The following is a 22,106-nucleotide window of genomic DNA, read 5'->3' on the forward strand; positions in this document are numbered from 1 at the left end:
CACACATTCATTATCTGGTATTCTAATGAACAAAATGATGATAATTGAATAAAGACAACATTTTTTAAAGTTGAACGTTTCAAATGTTAAATATGTTTGATAGTTTTGTTTGAATCATTAGATTAGGATAGAAATGGAGTGAATGACAGAGACATCTGCCTCTTTGTTGATGCTGGTTTAAGTGTTATGATTAATAATGATAGAGCAGCTGCAGACGAGATTCATGAGGACGTTCTTCACAGTTTTTCAGCTCTCAGCCATGAAGGGGTGTGGACTGATCCTCCTGCTGCTCTCAGGTCTGTAAACTCATCTCAGTCGCCTCATTTATTGTTTGAATAAAACTTTTGATATCAGAAAATCAAAGAAAGCACAAACTGAACTGCTCCATAGTGATTATTTTAAAGGTGTCTGTAAACAAGCTTCAAGCAGTCACAGAAACACTCGTACAATCTCCAAAGATCTTTGTCATGTCAACTAAACCCAGAAATGGGCGGGGAGCACAGAGGTGTGGCTCCAAGAGCGGCTGGAAATGGTCTCGCCTCGGTCCAGTTCAGTCATCCTGGTTTCATCCCTGGTCCCCGGGACAGCCAGGGACTGGGGAGTGTGTTACAATATCTAGTGATGGATCATGGTCCACAAGACAGTGCTCAGAACAACATAGCTTTTTCTGATTTAATGGTGAGTGTTTTGGACTTTGGAACCAGGGTTTGACAAACTGAACATTTGAGCTGCAGGTCTGAATCCGTCTGATCTTTTGTCTTTCAGGCAAGAGTAGCATTATCGTCCCGGTGTCGACCTCGATGACCTGGCCTGATGCTCAGTCTTACTGCAGACAGACATACATAGACCTGAGCAGCATGATTGATTCAAGTGTAAACACCAAGGTCGCTAACATGTTGACATCTTCTAATCAAGCCTGGATTGGACTGTATAGAAATCACTGGACGTGGTCAAACTCGAGCACAGCCTCAAACCTGCCGTGGGGGCCCGGGCAGCCTGATGACACTCAAAACTGTGCCACAATAGATGCATCAACGGGCTCCTTCTACAGTCATAATTGTAATGAACAACGCCCCTTCCTCTGCTCCAAAGGTGAGTCTGTCCTCTGTGTTTCTGCACGGTCTGGTCCTCCTGGGCTCATCTGGACACTCTTGGCACAACACTGTCGATCCTTTGGGTGGCGCTGTCATTTGATGTTCGCTCTCTCTGTGGTAGAGTATCACTTCCTGTTCCTGTTCCAACACAGGAACAGGAAGTAGTAGTTGAGTAGCTTATCTGCATAGCAATTTAATTAAAAACCTTTAGATAACTTCTGTTTTCATAGTATAATCTTCATGTGCAGCATGGCCTCTTCACCTGTCCCTCGTGCACTTTCCTGCTCATTGTGTCAGATGTTTAGTTACTCCTCGGCCTCCTTTAGCAGTAATGATACTTGTAACAAATGTAGCATATTTGCAGCTCTGGAGGCCAGGATTACTGAATTGGAGACTCGGCTTCGCACCCCTGAGTCACCCGTAGCTAGCCAGGCCCCTGTAGCCGGTGCAGCCGATGATAGTGTAGGCCCCGCTAGCTGTTCCCTGGCAGACCCTAAGCAGCTGGGGAAAGAGAGCGGCTGGGTGACAGTGAGGAGGAAGCATAGTCTTAAACAGAAGTCCCAGATACACCACCAACCTGTTCATGTGTCTAACCATTTTTCCCCACTCGGCGACACACCCGCCGGGGGTCCAACTCTGGTAATTGGTGATTCTGTTTTCAGACATGTGAAGCTAGGGACACCGGCAGCCATAGTCAATTGTCTTCCAGGGGCGAGAGCAGGCGACATTGAGGGAAATTTAAAGCTGCTGGCTAAGGGTAAACGTAAATTCAGTAAAATCATAATTCACGTCGGCAGTAATGACACCCGGTTACTGCAGAGACACAGATGCTCAAAATGAAAAATGAGGTGCTGGAGACACAGAAGAAAAACCTAACAGAAATAATACAACAGATGTCGACATCATGGAGTGACTTCAATGTTAGTCGAGCTCAATGGAGCAACATCAGCTACAGAGCAGGAACAACAGGAAGCTCAGCTTTAGAGGACTCTCATGTTGTGTATTTAGGTTTTATGCAGATCACTGCTATTTTAGTGTTGTTATCAAAGTTTTGATTTTATTCATTTACTTCTATCTTCTTGTAATTTTATTTTTCCCCACATTAGTTTAGTTAATTTTCAAAGTAAATTTATGCTTTTTGTCTCAGTAGTTATTTCAGTATAATTAACCAAATTATTAAAAACTTTTGCCTGAAAGTCTGCTGGAATATTCATATGGTAGGCTCAGAATTTGGCATAAACAGCACGAAAATATGGATCCAACCTGCCCTGTATCAGCAGTTCAGACTGGTGGTGTCAAAATAATGGTTTGAGAGGTATATTTTCATGGCACACTTGGTGTCCTTTAATGCCAAATGAGTATTGATAAAATTAGTATTGTTGCTGACCATGCCCATCTCCTCATGGCAACAGTGCACCCATTTTTCTGATGGCTGATTCCAGCAACATAGTACATCATGTGAGTTCACTGTAGTCAAATAGCCCCCATAGTCAACAGGTCTCTATTTCAATAGAGCACTTTTGATAGAGTCTTACAAATCTGCAGTAACTGTTTGAAGGTATCATGCTAATATGGACTCAAGTGTCTCTAGATATTTATATAGAAAATATTTCAAGTATCCTCCACATAGAATTAAGGGAGGTCTGACCATAAAAATGGCTCCAACCAGGTATTACTGTGGTGCACTTGATAAAGTGTTTTCTGAGTGTATATAAGAACATACAAGGGGCAGAGTGAGAAATATGCCTCAGACATGTTCAAACAAATAAATAATTCCCATCAACAAATAGATATGTGTGAAAAAAAGACTGACAATCTGGTCCCTATTGACATGAGATACGTTGTTACCTCATGCTCACATCTAACAGACAATTGCATCATACCTTTATGTGTATGATGCACATTAAGATAGTTGTATTTATGTGAAAGGTTAAAAATCAGAAGCTCTGAGAATAAACAGTTTAAAAGATTTTCTTATTGAAAATGTATATCCTGTTTTAGTTTTGGATATACTAAAATCATAAAGAAGATTGTTTATTGGGAGGCAAAATAATTTTATTCTGAGTATTTTTATATGTATTGAAAACTATGAGTCACCTCAAATGGTTCCATGGCTTCATGGAGCTATTGATATTTTATGCAACACAAATCAGAAAAAGCTCTTGGTGAGTACAGAATATATCTGATCTGCGGCAAGCAGAGAAAATCAAAATTCAAATTTCCCCATTTGCTGTTTTGAGGAGGCAGACATTCTCTCTAGATTAAATTTTTATATTGAGTAATGCACAAATAATTTTTCGATTTCCAGTTCCCAAGGATAGTTTTCTTCAAGAGGTATATAAGGCATTCAGAACTATGTTTGCTGTATGCACATCCATAGATAATTCACTTACCTGACCTAAGACTCACAGTGAGGTAAGGTTGGAAAACAGCAACTAAACCATGTGCATAGGTATTCATATATACTCTGCCAGAAACTCTGAACAGTCGTACAAGACCTTAGAGCTTGCATATAGTTCTCAGATTAAGGAATTTAAACCCATTTGTGTTGAGAAGTTTTTATCTTGGATTGATCTTGCTCCCATTTTGCAGTTGGGAAGGAAATTGAGTCATCTATTTTAAAAATAACTTCAGTTCAGTTGATTGGTATTAAATCTTGCCTGTGTCACAGGCTTCATTTACTGATATTCAAGAAATTTACTGTTGCTGATTTCATAATTTGATACAAGTTATTGGAATTAAGTAAAGTTTCTGTCTTGAATAACATGTTCTAGATGTTTTACATTTGTAATTCTTTTCTCGTGCCACGAGGGAAAATGTTGTATTTTCTTTTTATGATATCTAGACTCCAAATGGGTGTTAGTTTACAGAGGATAAGTTTAAATAAGATTTAAAACAACTGAGTGCTTGTTCTAGCCCTAACCATGAGCTCTCTAAAAATCTTTGTTTTGATCTATTTTAAAACATACTGCAATCTATTTTTTCCATAAAAATTTTGAGATGTTTGAGTGTAGTGACTTAAACCAAGAAATAGAGGGTTTATTAGGGATCAGCAAGAAAAAAATATTTTTGAGACGGGTAAAGTTTTCCAACAGGTAAAATCATCCTCTACCATTTTTAGTAAACAAATGTGATTCTGGGGGAAAAAAATCCTCATAAAAACGATTGCTCTTCCCCCTTTTCCTTTGATTGGCAGCTCCATAATCAAAATCCTGTGTCCAATGTATCCACTATCCCTCTCATAACCATGTAAGCCTGGTCAGTTCACCCGGTCAGACACAACTTAACTCATTCTGACCCTTTGTATACTTCTGCATCATCCTCTTTCCCATATTTTCATGGTATGGCTCATAAAGAAAAAAGAAAGACTAGACTTATACTACAATATATTACTAATTGCCAATAAATAACGTTAGCTGTATTAAAAAAAATATTTTTCCCTGCTCGTGAACGCACCGTCGTACCCCCGGTATCTGCGCTCTTCAACAGTGCTAGCGTTTCTACTGCGACTGCGCGAATTGTCTCCCGGAAACAGTATGGTTGTTTTGGTGTCTGCTAATGTTGTAGTCATTTGATAAAAGGCAGAGGAAAACTTTTACCGTGGTAGTTTTGGCTGTGGGATCAACACCATGTATCAGCATTATCTTCACTATGTTTTTTCCGAGTTGATAGAATGAACAGTGCCAACAGAGAAAAGCAGATATTTTGTTTGTAGACATTTTATAGGTAGCTAACGGTTAGCTAGCCTGTTCTGGCTAACTGAGAGATTGTCACTCTGTCAACAAGTTTTGTTCGACATGGACTCCGCGGCGCTGGAACTTGATGCTGTCACTTTTGCCAAAACAGCTGTAACATATGACCAGAATGGCAAATATAACGAGGCTGTATTTTATTATAAGGTAAGTGCCAATAAGTTTTACCTGTAAACGTATGCCATTTTTCAGGGTTAGCATTTTGCTAATCTTAGAAGTTCAAACTCACTTTCATTTCTGTAATAGACGCAGGATTAGTTTTAAGAAGTCTACTACTTTACGAATCAACAGTTTACAGATATATTTGGTCAAAGTTGAGGGTTGCTAGTGTCCCTGGATGCCAGTACTTAGTGACCGGATGTGATACTTTTCTAACCGCTGCCTCTATTATGTTTGTTTTCCATAGGAGGCAGCTCAGGCCCTCATTTATGCTGGCATGGCAGGGTCCAAACTGGACGGGATCCAGGAGAAAGTGAATGAGTACTTGGATCGGGTTCAAGCCCTCCACAATGCAGGTAAGCTCACCTCACAATAGGCACAAAGGGTTTTGCTTCTGATGGCTTTTCAGATGACTTACAAATGAAGGCTTAATGTGAAATATAAATCACATAAAAGCTACTCTAGTAATATAGAATGAAAATATAGACCTGGAACTGAATATACTCCCATTTTAATTAATGTATGGATAGCTGGAAACTATTATAATAAACACACTCCACATGTTGTTCATTAAACTTGTTGTCTAAAATACACTCATTATCCTGTTTTACTGAGTTGTTGATTTATCTTGAGCAACACCTTTAAAGAGGTGAAGTGTTTAATGGGTAAGAAAATGTTTCCCTTTTTTACTGGAAAAGACAGTTTCTCAGTTTCTGTCTGACCAGTTTTTTCCATGACTCTCCTCATGCTCTTGATTTGTGTGTTCACATGGGTGTGGCCACAGAATGTACATGAGTCCTGTTACCACTAGATGATGTGTAATGCTGGGTATTGCTGTTTAGTGATTTCTATGATATGAAATGTAGAAATTGATTGCTCTTTTTTTTCTATCATCTTTCTATCATTTATCCAGAAAGCTACCAAAAAAATCACAACTAAGTTAACTTAGCACCTGTCTGAGCCAGCGTTAACAAAGAATAATAATTACTTTATGACATTTTTAAAGGTGGAGTTTATGTGTATGCTGTTGTATTAAGCTGCACCAGTAAACTTACTAAACTGATAGTTTAAGCACTATTTCAGCACTGTTCAAGAGATTAAAGGTGGCTCAAGAAAAGTGGTTGGAAGGTTAAATTCTGTTTTACTTACTGAATACAACGAGAGACAAATATGGGCAGACAGTACTTAAGATGAGTCTTTGGGTCAGATAGGAGAGACTAGGGAGCATTAATCTCCTTATCTAGTGTCTAGTCTTAATCTGTTTTGTAATGAAGATATTCATATTTCCAACTTTCATCTTGAGTTTTCATTTACTCAAGTATAATGTGCTAGAAGCAGGTTTGGATAACTTGGTGTCCATTAAAAATCCTCTATGACAACAATGTAATTAATACTCCATGGGAAAATGAATTAGGTCAAATTACCTGTTGTCTTAACCATTCCTTCCTTTGACCTTTGACATTAGTTCAAGCACAGAAAAGTGACCCACTGAAGTCCCGGCACCAGGTGGACCTGGAACGTGCCCACTTCCTGGTTACCCAAGCCTTTGAGGAAGATGAAAAGGGAAATGATGATGAAGCTATTGAACTGTACACTCAGGCTGTGGAGCTGTGCATTAAAACGGTTAGTCTCTCACTAGGCCCCTTTCTGTTTTTCATTATGTCACTCACTGACTGACACTTAGACTTCCCTCATATTATCCCTACTCATGCTCACATTAATTCCTCTTCCTGATTTATTTTGTTTGTTTTGTTTTCACCAGTCCAATGAAACATCTGAGCAAGTGCTGCAGAACAAACTGAAACAGCTGGCACGTCAAGCTTTAGACAGGTACATATAAAATGGTCCTGGTTTTGTGTTGTAAACTAGAATGTTCATCATTCATTTTAATGCTCTAGAGCTTTTTGTTTTAATGTTGTTGTTGTTGTTGTTTTCACTTTTTGCATGTTAAAAAAAACGAACAACAAAAAAACTTCTTCCACTATATTTTGCCAGAGCCGAAGGTCTTAAAGAATCCCAGTCCAAATCGGCTTCAGCTCAGGACAGGACAGGGGCTCCTGGAACCAAGCCCAGCACTGGTGCCAGTTCAGGAGGCCCTGTCCGCCAGTTCCTCCCTCTTGGGCCAGACTTCAGCCTCAATGACCGACAGCAATCCCAACCTGTCCGGGCTGTGCAGTCCAGTGAGCCCCAAGGTCAGCGCTACACATCTGAGGAGATCGAGGTACTCAGGTGAGAAGGCTCACTGAATATGTCATAAAGGCCAATGTTTCTGGGTATCCCTTTAGTATACCCTTCTAGTTGCTGAAAAATTTTAGAAAGTATAACATTTACATTTTTTTTAATGTAGTTTTGTGCTAAATCACTGCACCAGGTGGCAAATGAAATAACTGCCTCAGCCTTTAATGAGATTATTTTGAAATCTTTGGATGCAAAAGATGCCTGGAAAACTTATATAGGGCCTTTTAATGCCCCAATGGTTTTATCCTTTTTAAATATGTAAATACTACTGCACAATTATGTGTCAAAGCTTTTCTATTTCATTAAACTTGTGCTTTATTTTCAGGAGTACATCTACAATCAATGGCATAGCCTACGTGCCCTTCATGAGCGTGGACCTTAAAGAGCGATTTGCCTTTCCTGTACCTTTCTCGTGAGTTTGCTTTATTGTTTGCAGTCAGTTTTTATAATAGTAACATTATTTCAAAGCTAATACAAGCCTCACTTAGACATTCAGGAGAGAAAAGTTATGTGCGGATGTATGTATTTTGGAGACAGTCTTAAGATTTGTAGAAACTGCAGTATCTGTTTCTTGACACATTAAAGGGAAGGATACCTGAAACACTCAACACTAAAACACTTTTGCTTTGAGATGTGGTTGTAAGAAGTTTTTCCAGGTTAAATTCGTATAACAAATGTGGGTTTTTAGTAGAAAACATTACATATATGAAGCTTTGGTTCAATGCATGTGGGAATTACTGACAGAAACTTACTGTAGTTGAAAATTGGTGACATAGAAAAATAAAATGTGTGACTGAATTGGCTAAACACAGTTTTTGTTTTTATTTTATTTTTTTCTTCTCACCAGGGACAAATCAGGGAAACTGGCTTTGTCACCCAAACAGAAAGCCATCTTCTCCCGCTGGGTTCGGCCAGATGAGATCTGCAATAACCCCACCATGATCATGTCTGTGTCCAGCTTCAGCATCAAACAGGTTGGACTGGTTTCGTTTTATTTCCACAATCCTCAATTGAGCTCTACATGTATTTTCTAAAATCCTTATATTTGAATATTAAATAAAAATCTTGTTCAAACTTTGTCCTTTACCACAATTATTTTTCTAATGTTAGTTATTGAAGAATCATGCATTTAAAATTTGTTTCTTTACCATGGGTATGGTAAAGAATTTTTATTTTTTTTTTGCTTACTGCTTAAATTCATCCAGTAGATGGCACAGTAACACCACAGATAAGCGTTTTTATGAGAGACTATTTAAAAAACCGAACATTCAGTGTAAAAAGTCCAAACTCAGACTTAAAGTAATGGTGATTTTATGCAATGTATTTAAATGTATGTAATTATATATTAACCCGTTCACATTGATTTCCTCATTTCATCTTCTGTCCAGACGGTGGTATCTGACTGTTCGTTTGTGGCCTCTTTAGCCATCAGTGCAGCCTACGAGAGACGCTACAACAAAAAACTCATCACCAGGTGCTGTGTAGCTTCTGTTCTTTACTGATATTGTTTTTATGGCACATCAGCATGCAGTGCATTTTAATTTAAACTGTCTTTCATACTAAAAAGCAAAATAGCCATTGAACCTTGCATGTGTGTGTGTTGCAGCATAATCTACCCTCAGAACAGACGAGGAGAGCCAGAATACAACCCCTGTGGAAAGTACATGGTCAAACTCCATATCAACGGAGTTCCCAGGAAGGTAAACAACGAATTACAACAGTCAGTTACTTGTTGGTTATTTGCATTGCAAATATTTTGTCTTTACAATGTGAGTTGAAATAAGCATAAAAAAAGTACTTTGTGAAATGTTTACACTCATGTCACCTGTTCATGATGCAAAAGAAAATATCTTGTTTTGTTTTGGGTTTTTTTGTTTTGGGTTTTGTGTTGTTGTGGGTTTTTTTGGGGTTTTTTTTTTTTTTTGTAGATTTAATAATGCATTCTGATATTAATTTAAATATAACAATAGTTATTTTTTTAAGTATACAAATTCATCCTCCTTTTTTTTTTTTTTTACTTCAAAAAATGGAAAGTGGGGAAAAAGTCTTACTTCTATCTGATAACTGCTGTGCATGAGAAAAAGTTATAGTTATGTTCTTTGTTATATTACTCCTGCTTTCCTTAAACTGAGAAACTGACTCTTTGCCTGTTCCAGGTTATTATAGATGACTTCCTCCCAGTGGATCGCAATGGAGAGTTATTGTGCTCCTACTCCAGCAACAGGAACGAGCTCTGGGTGTCCCTGATTGAGAAGGCCTACATGAAGGTGATGGGTGGCTACGACTTCCCTGGTTCCAACTCGGTGAGTAAACCGGGACATTTGTTAATTAGTGATTTCTCCTGGTGCAAAAAGGTAACATCTAAAAACAGCTCCCCGATAAAAAGTAATTAAGTTAAATATTTTGTGCAGGGATTTGGTGGAACTGAGGAGAAAGGGATGTACAGTTGCAATAAGTTTAAATATATTTAAAAATAAATGTGCTTTTTTTTTTAGCTTGATAAATTTGTGTCTTTGTAATTAGTTCACTTCCAGGTTTAGTAACTCCAAAAAGCTTCTTTTTTTCTAAATTTTGCAGCCATGCTGTTGAACAACTTTCTGCATATATTCTGAATTCGAAAAAAGTCTGATGTCAAAGTCAAGAAATTCGTTTTCTTAAGAACTGTTTTCATAATAGCCTAATTTTTACAGAATATTGATCTGCATGCTCTCACTGGCTGGATCCCTGAACGCATCGCTATGCACTCTGACAATCAGTCGTTCAACAGGGACGACACCTTCCGCATGCTCTTCCAGAGGTAGGTGCACAGACTTGCACAGGCATAATTATTTTATAGGCCATAATAAATTCCTCAACTAAACATCTGTGCTTATTCTCACTCTGTATCTGCTTCTCTCTCTCCTGTTTAAGGTTTCACAGGGGTGACGTTCTCATCACCACAGCAACGGGTGTAATGACAGAGGAGGAAGGGGAAAGATGGGGTTTAGTGCCAACACACGCCTACGCTGTTCTTGACATCAGGGAATACAAGGTTAGCGTTGGTTGTTTACATTATACTGTCAGTTTATACACATCAAGCCATTAGTGGCCCCTCATACACAATGGATAGTGGACTTTCTAATTTCCAGCAGGGGGAACTGATTTTGTTGCAAAAAAAAAGTCAGATTGATGTTTGTGAGAAAATGTTTCTACTTTTCACCTGATTTGTTTCTTTAAGCACTTATCAAGTTAAATTTGTATACAAAGATGATCATAAAGGAACGATGGGATTGTCTTTTGCACATTCAGTGTTTCCTTCAATTTTTCATCTGCCTTATATTGACTCAGAGATGGAGTATGGGGGGAAATCAGGTTTATGACATTTATATTATACTGACCCTGCTGCAGCGTCGATATCCGTAACACCAGTGAACTCAATATTTCAATATGAATTGAATTCAGCCCAGCTAACCGGCTGTGCAGGTATCTCTGAAGCTTCTAAAAGGTCTCTGTGCATGGTTTTGCTAGTGATTGTCAATTATGACTTCCTTAACAAGCTGCTCATGTCAGTAGGTTCAGAAAATGATGAAAACAAAAAAGTTTTTAAAAAAAGAAAAAAAAAAAACATTTTTAAACTTCCCAAAATACAAAAAATTCCTCATGACGCTAAACTGAACAATGAGCATTTCATTCTCATAATCTTGCCTAGTAAATGTTTAGTAAACCCGCTAGTTTGTAGTATTTGTAGATAATTCTGTCATTTTTTTTCTGCTCGTGTGATTAACCTCATACCTGCGGGTTTGTTTCTCTTGTAGAAAATGCGATTCCTGCAGCTAAAGAATCCGTGGAGTCATCTGCGGTGGAAGGGACGCTACAGTGAGCGCGATGAGAAGAACTGGACACCTGAGCTCCTGAAATACCTCAACTTTGACCCCAAGACAGCTCAGAAGTTTGATAACGGTATCTGAGTTTATTGAGTTTTACATTCAGTACTTTGACATTGGTCACATACATAAGTCTTTATATTCTGTCTTTAAGTAATTCCAGGGTATGGAGCATATTCAGTCGCAGTTTTATTTTTTTACGTTTTTTTGAAGTTACACATTATATGTACACTTACTGTGTGTGCATTTAAGAACCTTGTGAAAATGTTAGTCACATTCTTAAATAATCAAAGGGTATTTTAAATGTAATAGAAATATGTGGCACTTTGCGTCATGCATAAAATTACTCACACAGTGTTAGATTAAATAGAGGGTATGCCTCACTCTGGTTGCCTCTGTCAGGTGGTTTTAGTGTTTACACTTTCCCATCACAGAAAGAGACAGGGGTGCTGAAATCTTTAACATTTGCCATTATAATATCTCAGAAGACAGTCTACCGGTGTTGCAGTTTAATAAAATATGAATTGGATAAAAAGAAGAAAATAAATGGACGGATAGATTAGCAAACTGATTCCTTCTCACTGTCACCAGATCCACCATCTTTCTGTATGTAGTTTGCATGTTCTCCCCGGTGTCCAGGTACACTGGTTTCCTGCCACAGTCCAAAGACATTCAGTTAGTCAGGTTAGGTTAATTAGTGATTCCAAATTGGCCATAGGTAAAAAGGTTTGGTGTGAATGGTTATCTGTCTCTCTGTGTCCACCCTGTGACTCACTGGCAACATGACCAGGGTGTACCTAAAGGCAGCTGGGATCGACTTCCACCAACCCTAAACTGGATAAAGAGAAGAAAGTGGATGGAAAGATAACTGCTGTTGTGAATGGGTCTCATATAAATAAAAAATTAATTCAAAATGAAATAGTATCCACAGAAGAACTTAAGAAGGTAGAATTAAAATATTATGCTTTACAAATAATGAACATTGGAGAGTGTTTAAAAATTAAAATCACTTGCTAAGAAAGCAAAAGTTACAAAAGTTACTCACCATGATGTGCAGAGCTGACTTTATTCATAAGCTTATGACATAGTCGATATGTTGCTAATGAAATCCAGTATATACCTGAAGTCACTGTGAGGGTATGAATCCAAACAATTTTTATCTCTCTTGGCAAACTTAAAATGATTTAAAAAAATGATAAATTAGTGTTAACGATCAACTTGTGTTTGCTTTCCAGGTGTGTTCTGGATCGCATGGGAGGACCTTTGTCAATACTATGATGTCATCTACCTGAGCTGGAATCCTGCACTCTTTAAAAACTCCTCCTGTATTCACAGGTGTCTGTTAATTTATATTACTCATGTTTTATGGATGCAGAGTTTGTCACTCACATTTTAAGGACTATTCAAGGGAACAAAAAACATTACATAGTATCTTACTCTTAAATATTCTGGTACATTTTGTGACATTCTACACTGACATGTCTATGTTCTGGTTTCTTTTCCATCTGCAGTACCTGGGATGGAAAGCAGGGTCCAGTGAAGGATGTGTACAGTCTTGCCAACAATCCCCAGTACAGGCTGGAGGTTCAGTGTCCAGCTGGTGGTGCTGCTGTGTGGGTGCTTCTCACCAGACACATCACTGATAAGGTAAAGGCACAGATCTGATATATTTTTATTTCATCCAGATTTCATTTCCATTAATGTGGTGGCCTGATACTGTAATGCTACACTATTGTGCTATGACTGTGTCTGTCCAGGATGATTTTGCACAAAACAGAGAGTTCATCACGCTGGTCGTTTACAAGACGGATGGCAAGAAGGTTTACTATCCAGGTGAGGTTTGATAGATGCCTTAGAGGACTTTTTTTTTTCTTTCTCTGCACCACCGAGCAAGGACAGTTCCACTATAGATGAATGGTAGCAGGAGATTGATGGCAGCCTTTATTTCTGCCCTTCCGCCGCATACAGCAAGGTCAGATGCCTGGAAGAAAGAGATTAGTCTATTGCAGAGCCCTTTTTACAACGACACAAAGAAAAACTTCACTTCACTAACATTTACTACCCTATAAAATTGATACTGGAGGTTAAGAAGAAATTCAGTTAGAAGTTGAGTTTGAAGAAAGTTTTACGTTATCTGTAAGCTACAGTGTGGTTATTTACTTTGAATACCTCCTCTTCCTCCCCAGCGGATCCCCCTCCTTTCATAGATGGCATCCGTATCAACAGTCCACACTATCTGACCAAGATGAAGCTGACCAGTGCAGGAACACACACCTTTACCCTGGTGGTTTCCCAGTACGAGAAACAGAACACCATCAACTACACACTGCGGGTGAGAGATGTTAACTCTGTTTATGCTCATACACAGAAGTACAATCTGAAAAGTAATTTAAAAAGTCTAGTCTTGATTCTTTTTTTACTACTGAAATCATTTCTAACTCTAACTAGAATTTGATGTGACAGCTGGTAACAACAGTTTCAAAGCTATCTATTGGGCATTTTGTCAGAAGAACTCAAGTGCACAGGAGCCAAGTTGATCTAAAAATTTCAGTTGGGTTTCCTACAAACTCATAAGGATCAAAACCTGGTTATGCTAGAATAAGCACGATGTCTGTTTTTGTTTCTGTCAGACTTACTGTACATACTTATACATGCAGTTAGGAACAGTGACTGCTCTTCTCTGATCTCCTCTCCCTATAAATTAAAATTCACCTCTCACATTATTCTGCTACACCCACTTCAGCTTGTCTGAAAAAGCAGGTCCTTGAGTGTAGATTCTCAGGGACTTTTTAAGTGCACGCATGTGCTGCGTGACCCAAATATATTTTTTAGTTATTTATAATTCATGGACTCCTCTTGCAAACCGCAGTGAGGACTTGGGAAAACAGTTTATACTGAAATACCTCATTTAAAAAACAACGTGCACTCGTGTGCACGTGTCAGCTGGAAGCTTTGTGTTTTATGTGTGTGTGAATTCTGTAACAGCAACACGACTGCTGTAAACACTGCAGGCTTTCTCTCAGTTTCTCTCTCTCCCTCTGTCTCCAACAAGCCAGCCGTGAAGAAAAAATCCCCTCCTATCAGCTCACATCAGTGTTTCTCTATGAATATCATCTTTGGAATAACTGATTGAACTCTCTCGTGTTCACTGTGTTTTCACCAGAGATCAAAGCCGGAGCAGAAAATCTGATTTCTTTTCTAATGTTTCTTTTGCCAGAATGGCACTGATATAAAAGATCTATTTTATGAGCAGATGGTTAACAATTCACAGTTTTCTACAGTGTTTTGAGCTACAATATGCACAGTTTGACAAAGTTATAGATGATGAAGGAGTATTATTAGGTAGGGTATGAATTGGAATTTGAATATTTTACTGAGCAGTTTGCCCACTAACAATGTGAACCCTAAAACAATGGAGGTTGTTTCTCTATGCAGGTCTACACTGGATGCAAATTCACCTTCTCCAAGATCCCAAATCCCTTCACTCACACAAAAAGGGTATGCTATCTATAAATCAACAACTAAATTCTGTGCATTATGTATTTTATCATGCAATTTAGGACTGGTACATTTTTGGGCAATTTGGTTAGCTAAATTAGACAACATTATATTAACTGTATTCTGTGAATATATTTACCTTGTCCAAACAGTTGGATATTGTGGATATTATGTTTACTGACTTTATTTCTGTCTTCAGATCAATGGTCAGTGGAAGGGGCTCAGTGCCGGTGGCTGTGGAAACTACAAAGACTCGTACAAAAACAACCCAATCTATCAGATTAACCTGGAACGGTCCGGACCGCTGCTCATCGAGCTCCGAGGATCCAGGTGAACCCCCTATACCCTAGTTGGTATACTGAGGCGCAATATACCAAACGTGGTATAGAGTAAATTGGGTCTCCATATGACAATAATATCCTAATAGGAGCACAGTTTTCAATTTTCATTGAAATCATTCATGTAGTTTTAGCTCCAATAGATTTAAAAGCTTGTTTTACTTTTACTTCATCTGTGCTCGTAGTTGTATAATCTGCATATAGCAGAAAAAGATGACATAAAACAAACACTGAAACCATCAGCATCATCAACCTCTTAGTCTGGGTATCTATGTGCTACTTAGAAAATGCCAGCAAAAAGATTCTGGGAAAATTAGATTTTATAACACAAAATTGGGTTAAATTAGTCCTCCGGGGTCGTGGTCACGGCACTTATTTTGGCGTACCTCAGATCTCTAACTAACTGATGGAATTTATGTCAGCACAGCCAAAACTACTTGAAAGTCTTTGTCACTCTGTGCTACATTATGATATAAAGACTTCAGAAGTGAAATGGAATTTGAATTTGTTAAATGTTCAGTCCAACAGATAAACCAGGTTATGCTTTTCTAGTTGTTCACACTGTAGGGAGGGTTAACAGTGACGCAGATGGCACAAAAACTAAGGCGTTTGTTCACCATCCCAATGACAGATGTTTTTGCAGTGGTTTTGTTTTGTTTTTCTGGCATTAAATCTCCTCGTTAATGGCAATAATTTTAGGGCGTTGCCACTTATATTTTACTTCATTTCAAGCATATTTGTTTGACTAGCTTTAAGTGACTTATTAGCACAACGGCTAAATGACTTTTCTCATGTAGCATTAGGACATAAAAATCCTCTGGCTCAATCTCTTACCTTCTTTCTACCTTACATACTGAGACACACAGGCTTGTTGCACTAAAGTCCAACTCTGCACTGCAGGAAACCAAATAAAGGCAAAACAAAAAGCTGTTATTTTTCCTCAACAATGGATAACCCTATGACTTTAGCTTGAGCATCTTTGATCTGTGTAGAAGTCAGTTTCTATTCTCTGCATTTTATTTCTGTTCTGTGTCTGCAGGCAGTACAGCGTTGGGTTTGAGATGGTGACAGTGTCGACAGTGGGTGATCCAGGCTCAGCTGCCTTCCACAAGAAGAGCAGTGGCGATTACAGGTACAGTAATGAGCAGGCATCATCGTGAAAGGTACACAGGCTGCAGAGCAACAAGTCCACCCTGACCATAAGCTGAGTTTGATGTCTGGTCATTTATCAACACTGCAGAAGATTTGAGTTCACTTAGAGCATCAGGAGCGTTGTTACAACTGAGCAGTACATTGATCTGATGCGATATCTTTGTGACTTTCTGAGGGCAAAATGAATTTTAATTTGATTGAAAGTATTTATTTATTACTGCTGTAAGGGATCACAAAAATGTTTCTTACTACAATTTGCATATTTCGAAAATATTGATCAATTAATTTTGTTCCTCAAAAACTTGTCTCCATCTGCGATTGTAGATCTTTACCATCATTAAATTTTTAACAGGTCAATACTAAAACGGTCAGCAGGAATATGTATTAAGCTGTGGATTTTATTGTTTACAAGCATGTGGGCATAGCTGAGTGAGTTCAGTGATTCACGTGCAGTAATTTTAGATTTTACCAACAGGGGGCAGCATTTTATCAGTTGGTGTGTTACGATGTTTTCAGATTTTTGCTGCTTTTTAAGATGTTTAAGTCTTTTTAGCAAACCCAGTTTCCTTAAGAGAATTTGATCCTGATTACTTGCCAGGTTTAAAAAAATAAAATTAAAATAACATCAACAAATTATTCTGTTTATAGATTTGGTTAGGTTTGGAAGATTAAGAACTCTTTTTTTTAATAAAAGAATTTACAGAAAGTACCTTTAAGTCAAAGTCGTTCGAATGAAGAAGAGTTAGTCTGCTTATCTTTTAAAATGAAAATGTGATGTTTAGTTCCCCACACCTCTGAAATGACATCAACCTCTGCCATAAATTAACGTCACAGCCTCTTCCTTGCTTCTTGCAGATGTGGTTTCTGCTACATGGAGGTGGATCATGTCCCAGCAGGCATCTATAACGTCACCCCCACCACTTTCCTGCCTAAACAGGAAGGACCCTTCTTTTTGGACTTCAGCAGTACTTCACCCCTCAAGGTCTCCCAGCTCCAATGAAGATGGAGCTGGGATTGGGAGGAAGGTACTTGGTGGCATTGTGGAATATACTTCTGAAACTGCATTTTGGAAGTGCCAAGGCCTCCACAAAGCCCAGAATGTGACTGCTGCTAGCATTTTCTCTTCTTTCACTGAGACTTTTGCTGATGTGGACTTGAATTTCAAAACTGACTCAAGGATACCACAAAGCTGTTCTGGAGATATAATCAAGAGGCACTTTGATATGGACTAAAACGCATAACCATCAAGGCATCTTGGGACAAAAACAAAAAAACATCTCTGCCAAATTAGAAAACAGCCCATTACAAGCCTCACAAAGTAATGGTGTTAAGAGCAGTAACTCCTTTTGCCCTAATAAGGCACACAGTTCCTCAAATAGAATAATTAGTATCAACATTTTTGTTCTTATTGTAGGCAAATCTGAGTGATTTCATGGAACAATAATGATTATACAGATACATCTGGGATTCATTGGGATGTGGAGCAGTAACGGGGTTGAAGCTGCAGAATTAGTGACATCGCTACTTAAACACAGCAGATTTTTCTACTTCTTCACAGGATCTGTTTTGCTGCGGTGAACACCTCAGCACTAAAGAGCTACAGCCTTGTGGTTTCGAATCACCGGTTTAATTTTAAGACAAGGATGATGTATTTAAGATATGACGGTACTTTTGGATTGTAGCTGAGTGCATTCAGCCTAAAATGTGACCAGCAGCAAGCCAACCAGTGTTGAACTATACACATAAGTAAATGAAATGATGAAGCTGAAATTCAAAATTAATTAAAAGACCAGGGGAAAAAAACACACAACTCTCATATAAATGAGAAAAGTAGTCCAAGGGTTTCATGTTTGAGGTGCTCATTACTTCAAAGCTTCAAAGACACTGACAACCACAATTTAAAAAAAACACAACATGCTGTTTCTGAGAAGTAATTAAATCACTTTCCGAGTATATCGAAATCGTATCTGTTGTGACATTCATGTCTTCTAGCAATTAAATAAGCTGCCAAAAAAGCTGTTTTAAAAAAAACAGTTAACATGTCAGGTGGAAGGGGCAGTTAGTTTCTTTGAACCACCAACAAAATATTTTTTTAATTCTCAGGAACAGTGCAGCAGAGCAGCATCACAGGGAATCCAGTATGGCAGCAGTCGAATGATGTCTCTACATGTTGTCTGTGGATGTGATGGCTGAGTGAGAAACAGCCTGATTTCACTGACAGGCTTCACGTTGAGTTTGTTATATCTGAGCGTGCGTATGTGGGTGCGTGTAGATGTCTGATTGTCACTGTTACAAACTTAAATGTCTTGCCAAGTACCCATAATATGTTTACCTTTTGTTTTGTCGATGCACTGCACTTTAAACTCTTTTTCATCATGTTTACTCTTTGGTTCATCGGTGCAAACAGCAGCTCAACCTAAGTCACCGTGTTTCCTCAGTTTATCGTGTAGAAAGTTTATTTTGGGTGATGTCAGCTATCAGCAGTCTGTCATGTACAGATGCTGCTGCTATATTCATTGCTGCTCATCTCTGCCAAGCTTTACAGTTGCATCACAAATCCCTGGGCAACAATATGTGTTGCAATCATAGAGGTATGTGATTGTATTAGATTTGGATTTGGGCTAGAGACCCTGAAATACCAATGCTGAAATTAACATGAGGAATATGTTGCATCATGTGGAAGCAGCCGGCCAATATTACGCTCATTAACTGTACTGTATCCTTAGAGACATTTGAATGGAAAAACATCGAGTCAACTCACCGAAGGACTTTTGATCTCACAAAAGAAAGGTTCAGTGCTTTTCTCATTGCATTGCAACGTGCAGACTCAAAATCTACAGGCCATTTTTTTCTGGAGTTTTCAGCATCAAAGTTTATGCTTCACCTTGGGAACATTGTTTGAAAAAATGATATGGTCAGCTTACTATATGTTTTTTGTTTGTTTGTTTGTTTGTTTGTTTTTAGCTTTTAATTGCATCAGAGTTTAACTAAAAGTGAAGGAGTTCAGTCAGTTGTCACAGAGCTGATTGTAGTTGTTTGCAGACTTAAGAACCATCTCTGTGATATGAAAAGCTCAAGTAATGAAAACTTTGTTCAGTCCATCCATCCATTTTTTTATTTTTCTGTTTTGGTTTTGTTTTTATGCTGGAGCCTATCCCAGCTGCTATAGGGTAAAATTCAGGGTACACCACGGACAGGTCGGCAGGTTGTTGCAGGGTAGTGCAACTAGATAGACAACCATTCATACTCAATTCACACCTGCAGCCAATTTACATTCAGAGCAAACACTTGGGAAATAATTATTAAACTTAATTTTAATTTTAACTTTAATATGATTCACTTTACAAATGTGTATTGTGGGCCATTATATTTGTCATTTTCGCCCTTGTGAATGGATATGAGGACACTGATGTCAGATCCACTGGCACAAGCCATGCTAGTGTCATTTTGCATGGTCATGCACCATCCAGTTTCTGTAACCTCACAAGTGTTTCTGTTCCCTCAGAAATGCCACAAAGCAAATATAAATGTCACCGTGAGTGCACGAAGCAACCATTGCTGGGTGTATAATGGGCCCTGTAGTGCCATGGCTGCATGCTGAAGAAGTCTGTGTTCAATGAGAACAATGCACAGCTGTAAACCCCTGCGTGAGCCACCCTCAGTCTGCGCACAGCTGTTTCTTCTGTGATTAATTTAATTTGAATTGTTCATAAAATGAAGGGAAGAAATCCAAAACATGCAGTTTACAGTGGTGTAAAACACTGAAAAAGAGTTAATCATCACTTAAATAAACATATGTAGAAGCATTTTTGCACAAATGATTAAGTGATTTTCAAAATAGTTGCTGATGGATTTTCTATTGTTTAACACGCCACGCGATGCTGTGCTGTGCGCTTCTTGTTCACAACATTACAGAAACCTCTTCGCAATAAATCAGATAAAACTGCTTATCTTATTTTTGGCTTGGCTTTTTGATCAATTTATTTTTGAATATTTTAATTTCTTATGTGAATCGTGTACATCTTGTCTGTGTACCATTATTCTTTTGCAAAGGAAAAAGAACGTGTGCAGTGGAGGCGGACTGTAAATGAATTAGTAATGTTGGTGTGTAAAAAGATTGACGTAAACTGTTCAGCTTTAAATATCCATTGCGAGGGACTTCTTTTCACCTGTTGACTGATGATAATTTATTGTTGTAATGAATATCCATCTCTCACAATACTGACGTGTCTTTTTATTACTGACTAGCCAACTCATTTAAAGATGAAACAAGACAATCTTGCAGCAACCTGTTGTGTGAATGATGATATTTGCAGAACTTGCACTAAGCGTCGAGTAGACTGGCATGTTCAGAATTTGAATACAGAGAATTATACCTGTTTCTGTCTGTGCTCTTTTTCAATTATTTGTGCAGATAATCACAAGTACGACACATTATCTACCTCTGAAGCCAGTGTGATATTCAGATAACAGTATTTCTAGCCACAGCAATCCTGTACTGAAGTAAAACAGAAGTAATCATGTCAGCTATAGAGGTGTGCTAATGACATGTTCAACTATCAGCCTTATGATAACCTAACCCTGACAGAGACACTTCAAGCCCTCCCCCACATCTGACTGAGCCATGATTGCATGTAGCTGACATAAACACTGGATCCAGTGCTAGAGGGATAAGTCAGACATCTAGTGTTAAATTAAAAGGTAAGCCAGCCATATCAGTCTTGATCATCTGTGTGGCAATCTGACCGTAAAATCCTTTGATCCTTTTTATTTAAAAAAAAAAAAAAAATCCAACTGTGAAAATCATCACGAAAGAGCGGTCGGATGAAGCGGAGCCAGTTCAGCTTCTGAAGAATTTGCTGACATGAAAGCTGTGAGGTGAGCCGGTTATCTTACTTTTATCATACCAGTCATTAGGTTTGTTTGTTCTATTTGTATTCAAATTTCATTGAAATGTGCAGTTGTTTAGACATTACTGACCCCGTGCTGCGATTGGACAAGAAAAAAGGTAAGTTCTCATAATCTTTTTTTTAGTGATTTCTGTTAAAAATCTGTGTTATTAATTCATTTTTTTAAACAAGGTATATGAAGTAGAGGAGAGATGAAAAATGATGAATTATGTTAGTGTGCAATAATCAGGCTTAGGTGTAATTTTCTTTGTGTGGCAATAATTCATTTTAGTCTTTTTCATTGACAGTTTGGTGCTCAGTTTTTGTAGTTTTCTGTTTGTTCACCACCACAGTGTGTTTCAAATCACAGAATCAACATGTGAGTAAAGTGCAGACTTAAAGCTTTAATTCAAAGTGTTTAATACAAGTATTTCATTAACTTGGAATTACAGCTGTAATCCATTTTCAGAAGCTTAAAAGTAATTGGACAGTTAATAAAATTCTAGCTTCATGCTCAGGTGAGGCCTGTTGTGCTTCTAACAGCACATCTCTCACAGTGTCTTTACACATCCTTAGAATTAGAGGATGTGATGATGGCAACACCATGACAAGACAAAAAGGTTAATGTGATGTTGTTGTGTGTGTGACTACACTAACAGGAAAAAAAGGCAAAAGGTCAGTGTTAAAGTGCAAACATGAAGACAGGCATGGGAAAACACTGAAAAGAAATTAAAAGGGCTGACCGGGCTGCTCAAAGCTCATGTCACATGTGACCCTGATAAATGCCAACATGTCAGCGTGGAAATTTTAAACTTCACAAGTTGCCTCCAAAGAAGTCTATCTGCACATTTAGTTATACGTGCTTTAAGATTTGGAAAATGTGTACTTTTCTTAAGATCCTTACAAAATAGTTTAAAGTCGAACGTATGTTAAAACCCTACATGTTCTCACTTTAAACATTTAATACGGTCTCTTTGTTCTGTTAACAGGAGCTAAAATATTCTATTGTTCATCTTGCTAAACCTTCAGGCAAAGAAACAATAACCTAAACAATAAGTGGTGGTAGTGTCCTCACTAAGCTCTGTTCTTTTTCTCTGAATCCTGATCACTTTACAGCTATCCC

The 22,106-nt window shown here is 38.2% G+C and overlaps 1 protein-coding gene across 1 annotated transcript; it reads left to right on the plus strand.

Moving 5' to 3' along the window:
- Positions 1–4,599: 4,599 nt before the first annotated feature.
- capn7 (calpain 7) lies at positions 4,600–20,474 on the plus strand. The gene is made up of 21 exons (XM_084944003.1): positions 4,600–4,993; positions 5,253–5,361; positions 6,471–6,628; positions 6,768–6,835; positions 7,001–7,234; positions 7,569–7,655; positions 8,091–8,217; positions 8,632–8,717; positions 8,850–8,943; positions 9,400–9,546; positions 9,934–10,040; positions 10,154–10,274; positions 11,038–11,182; positions 12,342–12,441; positions 12,618–12,753; positions 12,864–12,939; positions 13,293–13,438; positions 14,542–14,604; positions 14,804–14,934; positions 15,982–16,074; positions 16,950–20,474. The coding sequence occupies exons 1-21, from the start codon at positions 4,892–4,894 to the stop codon at positions 17,092–17,094; spliced, it is 2,475 nt and encodes an 824-aa protein (XP_084800129.1). The 5' UTR covers positions 4,600–4,891; the 3' UTR covers positions 17,095–20,474.
- Positions 20,475–22,106: the final 1,632 nt, after the last annotated feature.

The sequence above is a fragment of the Perissodus microlepis genome, chromosome 11 (genome assembly GCF_051167445.1).
Source record: "Perissodus microlepis isolate ML-2025 ecotype Zambia chromosome 11, ASM5116744v1, whole genome shotgun sequence".
Taxonomy (NCBI): domain Eukaryota; kingdom Metazoa; phylum Chordata; class Actinopteri; order Cichliformes; family Cichlidae; genus Perissodus; species Perissodus microlepis.

Bases quoted from the DNA above. Each gene is read 5' to 3' on its own strand.
- capn7 (XM_084944003.1), top strand. From the start codon at position 4,892: ATGGACTCCGCGGCGCTGGAACTTGATGCTGTCACTTTTGCCAAAACA. The intron at 12,754-12,863 runs GTAAAGGCACAG...GTGTCTGTCCAG, and splicing joins CCAGACACATCACTGATAAG to GATGATTTTGCACAAAACAG. The intron at 13,439-14,541 runs GTGAGAGATGTT...TTCTCTATGCAG, and splicing joins CCATCAACTACACACTGCGG to GTCTACACTGGATGCAAATT.